At 38.4% G+C, this 7,882-nt stretch overlaps 1 protein-coding gene across 1 annotated transcript in view; it reads right to left on the bottom strand.

Annotated features, from left to right (window-relative positions):
* Positions 1-7,686, bottom strand: part of LOC106939213 (protein Smaug homolog 1-like) — a gene marked incomplete at its 5' end in the record, with an annotated part of 15,678 nt that extends 7,992 nt beyond the window's left edge. The window contains 7 exons of the mRNA XM_015021541.1: positions 939-1,056; positions 3,464-3,665; positions 3,788-3,906; positions 4,352-4,437; positions 4,619-4,865; positions 6,548-6,634; positions 7,551-7,686. Of these exons, the coding sequence (XP_014877027.1) occupies positions 939-1,056; positions 3,464-3,665; positions 3,788-3,906; positions 4,352-4,437; positions 4,619-4,865; positions 6,548-6,634; positions 7,551-7,686 (995 nt within the window). The remainder of the gene's footprint in view (positions 1-938; positions 1,057-3,463; positions 3,666-3,787; positions 3,907-4,351; positions 4,438-4,618; positions 4,866-6,547; positions 6,635-7,550) is intronic.
* Positions 7,687-7,882: the final 196 nt, after the last annotated feature.

The raw sequence follows: 7,882 nt of genomic DNA, 5'->3' as shown, positions 1-7,882 counted from the left end.
AAAATCAGAAAAATACCAGGCGCCCCAGTTACAATTATGGTCTTAAGAGGGTTAAGTCAATAATTCCTTAAAATGGATTTTTTAAAAAGTACTTATTCACTGGCTGTTAAATTAACTTGTAATTTAGAAAAATGTTAAGAAAAAAAAAACATCTGCTTTTTCATCATTAAGAAATTATTAATTCAAATCAAGCTCCTATTTCTTGCTGAAAAGTTACTTGAAAGTTAATTTTGACTTATTTCAAGTGTAATAAGACATTTGCACTAGGAACTAGACAAAATTAGCTCAGGCAAATAAAAAAAAAGAAATAAGACGTGAATTTGAGCGAGTATTCTTGTTTTTATGTCATAAACTGCAAAAACAAAATCTTACCAATTATTTCTGGTCTAGTTTTAAGTGCAAATGTCTTAATACACAAAATTAACTTGAAAGTAACTTCCCATAACATATAGAAGCTCGTTTCAAGTAAATAATTCCTTTATATTGATAAAAAAAAAAGTACTAGTACACTTAAAAAAATAGATATTCCCACAGTAAAAGTAAAATAATCTGTCAGTGGAATTAGCACTTTTTGAATATCAATATTAAGAATTATTTACTTAAAATAACATCATCCATCTTGCTTAAAAGTTACTTATATGTTAGCTTAGTCTGTTTTCAAGTGCACTAAAGTATTTGCATTAAAAAATATTATTCGATTACAGTAAATACTAAAAATGTATCAGTTGTTTATTTTTAAACCACTGAACGGTTCATCTTTTATTTATTATTTTTGTGTTTGTAGTGGATCCGTAAAGTTATGGGCCAAGTTATTTTTTAATAATACAAAAACTAAAGTCGTCACTTCCTCTGACATGATTTATCACTGAGTCGGCCATTTTGGCTGACTGGCTGCTAAATAAATCATAAATGAAATCGACAGAGCAGTAGCTCCTCACCGGCCTGCTGGAACGGAACCATGGTGGTGTGGACCGGCAGCGACCGCGTCCTCTGCACGGAGCTGTGGGTCCGACTCGGCATGCTGTTACTTCCACCAGGGTTGGCAAACCAGGGGCCCTGAGAAGAAATATTTAACATATTACTGAGCCGATTTAAAGCCAGAGCCGGCCAATAAATCAATAACAATACATATCGTGATAATCCATAAATCAAATAAAAAAAAAGAGTGGTAGCTCCTCACACATTACCTATCAACAGGTAATATGTCTGACAGAATATTTTATAAATCTCTCACTGGGTTGGTGGAATCAACTAACTCTCTCACTCTGTGGTTACCTAGCAACAGCCTGCTGAGCAAGAAGCAGTTTCAAGTTCCCCCCAACTTTGGTTGCCTGGCAACGACCTGCTGAGAAGGTTACTCAGCAGTAACCCGCCTCAAAACTGCTTAAAAATAAGAAAGTCATATTAAAAACACATTAATGGGTTTCGTTCAGACTAACACCAGAATATTCCAGAGAGTTGTTTCCCCCAAAGTCCGGTTAAATAAAACTTATCAAAACTATAGAATCAATAGAAATAGAAATATTAAACAATTTTAAAACGTTAGACAAGATATTTCTGGGCCAAAGCAAATTGCTCATAATTTCTGGTTCCAAAAACAGATTTCTAATCCCAAATTAGCTGCCTTGTGTTTTTCACTGCAAAAACAAAACCTTACCAAGTATTTTTGGTCTAGTTTTTCGTACAGATGTCTTAGTACACATGAAATAAAACAAAACTAACCTACAAGAAACATTTTAACAAGATGTAGAAGCTTGTTTTAAGTCAATAATTCCTTAAAATTGATTAAAAGAATTCTACTTCTAAGTGGATTAATCTGCCAGGACAGCAAGACGTTTTTCCAGTATTATAAATTAAATTGTCTTGTTCCAGTGGCAGATTACTTCACTTAAATAACAAATAGTTTTTAATTAATAATAAGGAATTATTTTTCCTATTTCTTGCTGAAAAGTTACTTGTAAGTTAATACTCTAGAAATAAGGCAAAACTAAGATATCTGCACTAGAAAGACCAGATTATTATCAACATGAGAAAAAAATTTCTTCTCATAAGTGAAATAATCAGTCAATGGAAAGCGTAATTTTTTAATCAACATTAAGGAATTATTTATTAAAACAATCTCCTATATCTGCTGAAAAGAGATTTGTAAGTTAGTTTTGCTTTAATTCAAGTGTACTAAGATATTTGCACTAAAAACTAGACCAAAAATACCTGGTAAGATGTGTTTTTGCAGTGTACAGGGAAAATCCTGCTTCCTTCATTTGTTTTACTACTTATTCAGCAAATTGCTGCTTTGCTGCAACATCTGCAGATGAAAAACTTTACTGGTGGAAGCAGGAAATGTTGTTTTCTCCTGATTCTCCTCCCTAAGTCAGGTAGACCTAATGACGGGTCTGAGAGTAACCTGCGTATTATCCAATCCCTCACCGCCCTGCAGTGCCGACGGCCAGCGAAAAACAGGAAATGCCTGCGCACTGTTCTCACTGTATCTGAGCCGCGCGCTCTCTCTCTCTCCCCTATATATATGCTGTACCTCGGTCGCCCCTCCTCCTCACAGCTACAGTGACTCACAGCTTTCCCTGCCAGCCGACTTTTCTCCCTTTTTCTCTCCTGGCACTTCCACTCCAAAGACAAGAAGGAGGAACTGAGGTATTTCCTGCCATTGTGAGGGATGATGAGCAGAAGGAGGGAGGGGAAAAGGAAAAGAAAACCGCTCTGAAATGGGTCGGATCAGACCAAAATGAGGCAGAACGGCCCCAAAACCTCCCGCACGGCTCCGCCCGTTTTCAGTGTTGACGCAGAGTCTCTGGTATGTGGAGCGACCTGCCTACGAGCTCCATTCACACACACACACACACACTACTCATCCTGCTTTTCCTCATCATGGAATAATGACAGAAAAACTATTTCAGGGAGAAGACGTGCTGAGCCCTGGCGGCTGTAACCATCCTGGAATGTCTCGCTGCTCAGTTCGGGAATGTTCCACTTTAACGTCAAAGATACGACTTCAGAACGAAGCAGTTTAACTCTGAAGCTTCTGAAAGTGTCTTTCCCTTATCACATAGTTCCCATAAGTCTGAACTGGAAGTGATGCGTGCCACTGAACCGCCATCTTGGTAGGCAAACGCAGCACAAAACCTAGATGAACCATCCAGAACAACAAAAAGCAAATATGGATTCAGTTGCAGTGTGACGTCACGCCCCCGTCTCCCTGTTGGAGGGCAAAAAGCTGCAGGCTAACAAAGACGACCACTCCCTGACCCCCAGCTGACATCAGGGTCACATGTCTGCTTGGTAAGATTTTGTGTTTATGCAGTGTAACTAATAAGCTGCAGTGTGGAAGTTGAAACTGGTGCAAAAATAGAGCCAGCATTAGTCAACGCTATCACTAAAGCTAAGCTAACATGAACGCAGCCAAACAGCTGAACAACTCCTGCATCCTCTACAGTCCAGTTTGACTTACATGCCTGCCCTGTTTGGGCCCGGTCGGGGTGCTGCTGGAGCTGCGGGGTGTGGGTCCCAGCAGCCCCCCGCTGCCCAGTAAACCCAGTCTGGCTCCCGGTAAGCTCCTGGAAGGCATATGGAACTGGTGGAGGCTGCGCCTGGCGGACACGCTGCTCCCGACGCAGCTGGTGGTGGGGAGAGAGTTCGACTGACCGAAACGGCTGCAGGACACGAGAAATGAGAAAGTCAGAATGAAATCAGAAAAGTTAATAAAGCTACTTAAAAACAAAACACATTTGCTGTCACAAATAGTGGAAAAAATGGCCAGTTTGTGAAAACGTACCTCCTCTGAGGCCGGTAACCCGCAATGTCAAGGAGAGTTTTCCTCGGGATCGACCGGAAAAGCCTCTGGACCTGCTGTTTCCATGACAACAGCCTCTTCTTCTGCGTCTCTGTGAAGGACTGCCAGGCACAAAGAGAGACAACAGCAGCTAAAAATCAGGAAGTAAACTAATTCTCCATCAAGAATTTTTGGCTATTTTTTAGTGCAAATATATTTGCAAACTTGAAATGAGACAAAACTTTTCAGACAGAAGTTGGAGCTTCTGACTGAAAAACTCAAATTAAATCAATAATTCTTTAGTTGTGATGAAAAAGCACCAGTACTTACTGTCAGACAATTTTACTTGTAATGTGGGAAAAATGTGTTATGAGTTAAATAATCTGTAAGTAAGTCTTCTGTCTGACTGCAATAAAAAGTAGATTGAAAACATCAGATTGAAACTTTTATCATCCAGTTTTTGGTAGAAAGAAAAACAATAAATCGTGCAAATGGAAATTATGGATTTATGGTGCGATTAATCGAGTTATTGTGACAGGCCTGTATTTAAAAATTGGAGGGAAATACCTCGTGGATGAGACATTTATCGATGAGCTGCAGGTAGGAGCTGATGTTGTCCTCATCCGACCGCGACACGAGGAGCTGGGTGCAAACTGAGGGCAGCGTGAAAACAGAACATGAGACGGGGGAGTCCACAGTGCATATCCTGAGGTTGGTTTCTTTGGCCTCCTGCAGCTACTTTGGGTTTACAATTTTAGCCTAGGTGTCTAAACGTTTGGACACCCCTGACATAACTCAGGTGTGAAACCACCTGAACAGGTGAATGACGCTCACCTTTCCCCATGACCCGGGTGAACTGGCCCGGCAGATCCCCCTCTGCAATGACGCTGCCGCCGGACTCGGCCTCTCCTCCGCCGCCTCCAGGCAGGCCGGAGTCGGAGGCGGAGCTCTTGCTCTGCGGACTCAACAGGGGGCGCTGCAGAGACGACTCATCCCCTCCGCTGAAGGCCTTGATGGGAGTCGTGATCATCAGGTGGAGCTCCTGCAGCGGCATGCGAAGATTCCCGCCCTCCAAGACGTCCTGGAAACAGGAAGGAAACATTCACCAACCAAACTGGGAGACATCAGCGCTAAAATAAATAATAACCAGAGGTGAGCAGAGCAGCCAAAAAGTAAGAGTAGCACTACTTCAATACATTTTTACTAAAAGTAAAAGTAAAGAGTATCTGTCCAACAAATTACTCAACTAAGAGTAAAAAAGTATTTGGTAAAAAGTTTACTCATAACTGATCAAACTATCAATCACTTAATATTAAAAAATGACATCATCCTAGTGACCAAAATATAAACGTAAGTGGAAAATTTGGTATTTTAAGGACAGAATGGCAATATTTCATATAAGTTATAAAAAAAAATAAAGAAAATTTTTCCGAATTAGTTTCTTTCAATAAAAAAATATGAAACTAACAAAACCTGCAGGTGTGTGTTTGTGTCTGGTGAATTTTTTGTTAAAAGATTTTTGTTTTTCCATTCAGTGGGTAGAAAATCCAGGAATTTTACTCAAAATACTTTTATTATAAAAATACTTTATAATAAAAGTACTCAAGTGAAAGTATAAAGTACAGCGTAGCAAAAATACTCCTAAAAGTAAATTTTTCATAAAAGTTACTCAAGTAAATGTAATTGAGTAAATGTAACTAGTTACTGGTTGTATAATTGCACATCTGTTTGCAGCCATTTTGACGAATGAATATAAACGTTGAGTTGGGGGCGTGGCCAGCGGCAGCTCATTTAAATTTAAATTGACAGGAGGCTCTGAAACAGCTAAAATCTCATTATGCAATAATGAATTTGTGCTAAAAATTCAGTAAACATGTTTTATATCTCCCATAGACCAACCCTAACCTGTTGAAGTAAGCACAGCGGGTCATCTTTAACTTGTTAAATGAAGTAAAGACATTTGCCTCAACATCAAGCCATGTCGCAACAGTGCTGCTGCGAAAGGTTACGCCTGAAATTAGCTTCCTCAACTCAGTCCCTCCTTCTGCCTGACCTTTAATGTTGTTGTTCTGCTTTGAAGGGTTATGAGTAAAGAGAGGAGAATGAGTTTCAAATCTGTGCCAAAACCTTCCTTTCAATGCAAAAACAAAATCTTACCAACTGTCTAGTTTCTAATGAAAAATTATCAGTTCACCTGAAATAAGACAAAACTAACTTACAAGTAACTTTTCAGCAAGACAAAGGAGTTTGTTTTAACTCAATAATTCCTTAATATTGATGAAAAAGTTTGAGTTCCACTGGCAGATTATTTCACTTGTAACAAACTACTTTCTTACTAAAAAGTCGCTTATAAGTTAGTTTGGTCTAACTTACTAGTGAAATCTTGTTAAAAGTGACTTTTAATGTCGATTTTAAAAAAGCACTAAATCCATGGTCAGATTATATAATTTATAACAACACATTGTTCCCATATTATAAATGAAACTAGTACTTTTTCCCTCAATTTTAATGAATTATTGACTTAAAACAAGTTCCTATAGCTTGATTAAAAGTTACTTGTAAGTTAGTTTTGTCTTATTTCCAGTGAACTAAGATATTTGCACTAGAAACTAGGCTAACAATCCAGTTTTCTAGATCAGTTCTTCTGTTGTTTTGGCCATTTACAGGCTTGTTGACTTAAACAAAAAGGTCCTAATGACCAAAATAAAAGTCAAAGCTAGATGACTTTTTATTTTTTGCATGAAAAAACCAACAGTTTCCGACCTTTTCCAGGCTGCGCAGAAGGTTCTGCCTTTCTTTGAGTTTCTGAATGCTGATTACAATCTTGTGTCGAGCTCCTTTGGTGACTTTCTGCAGAAAAAAAACAGATTAAGATTATAAAACATCAAGAAAAAAATCAGAAAAATAACATTTTAATTGGTAGCTATGCTTCCTTTATGCTAACCCACAGCAGCAGTATGATGAGGCAGACATTTAGAGACGTCTTGGTGTGGATGTTCATCACATTAGAGTTGGGCAGAAAGAACTGGCAGCACCTGGAGGAAGCGCACTGCTTCCTGGACAGCTGTAGCTGAATTAAATTTAGCTGCATCCCGCTTTTAATAATAGATTCCTCAATGCCTTCATCTACAAGGAAAGCAGCTGCTATATTTGTTCCGTGACAGAAGCAACTTTTCAAGTAAGTAGCCAGATAGCATTAACGCTAGGAAGATATTTTTATTATGGCGAGAGAACAGTAAGGAAAATTTGGATGCAACGGGATCTAAATGAGCGATTCCTGAATGGTATGGATAAAACTCTCGGTTGGATGCCAAATGGCATTAAAACACGGCTTTTTCACAAATAACTACCTTTATCATTGTTAAAAACACAAAATCTTACCAAGTAGTTTCCAGTGCAAATATCTTAATAAACGTGAAATAAGACAAAACTGACTTACAAGTAACTTTTCAGCAAGACATTAAGTAGTTCATTCCTTAATATTCATAAAAAATGCCAGTTCCACTTGCAGATTTTTTTACATTTGTAACATAGGAAAATTATCTTGTTATAAGTGAAATAAACTGCCAGTGAAACTAATACTTAAGGAATTATTGACTTAAAACGAGCTCCTACATCTAGCTGAAAAGTTACTTGTAAGTCAGTTTTGTCTTATTTCAAGTGAACTAAGATATTTGCACTAGAAATTCGACAACCATACTTGGTACGATTTTGTGTTTTTGCAGTGGAAATGTTAAAATCTCTTGTTTTTTGTGCGCTTACAAACCTGTGCTTCCAGTTGTTCTTCCGTCAGTGACATCATCTCATCGTAGGTCATTGTGGAGAAGAGCACGGCGTACTTATGGAGACGAAGACTCTTCAGCCATCCAGGAACATCTGTGGAGAAACTAAGTCTGTCAAATCTTTTTCATAGATCTGGAGACATTTCCGAGAGCAGATGTCATCGTCAAAGCGTTGGTCTCAAAGCAGATTCAAGAAACAGCACAAGTTTGCCAAGTCAGAAGGTTAAACAAACTTCAATCAAAAGTATAGAACCATTAGCGATTGCTATCCGCTCTGACTTAACTATTACAGGTATAAAAATAGGTACAGAAGAAC

Source organism: Poecilia latipinna, unplaced genomic scaffold (genome assembly GCF_001443285.1).
Source record: "Poecilia latipinna isolate Pla-1442-1.1 unplaced genomic scaffold, P_latipinna-1.0 Scaffold2803, whole genome shotgun sequence".
Taxonomy (NCBI): domain Eukaryota; kingdom Metazoa; phylum Chordata; class Actinopteri; order Cyprinodontiformes; family Poeciliidae; genus Poecilia; species Poecilia latipinna.
This window is presented reverse-complemented; position numbering and strand designations above follow the sequence as displayed.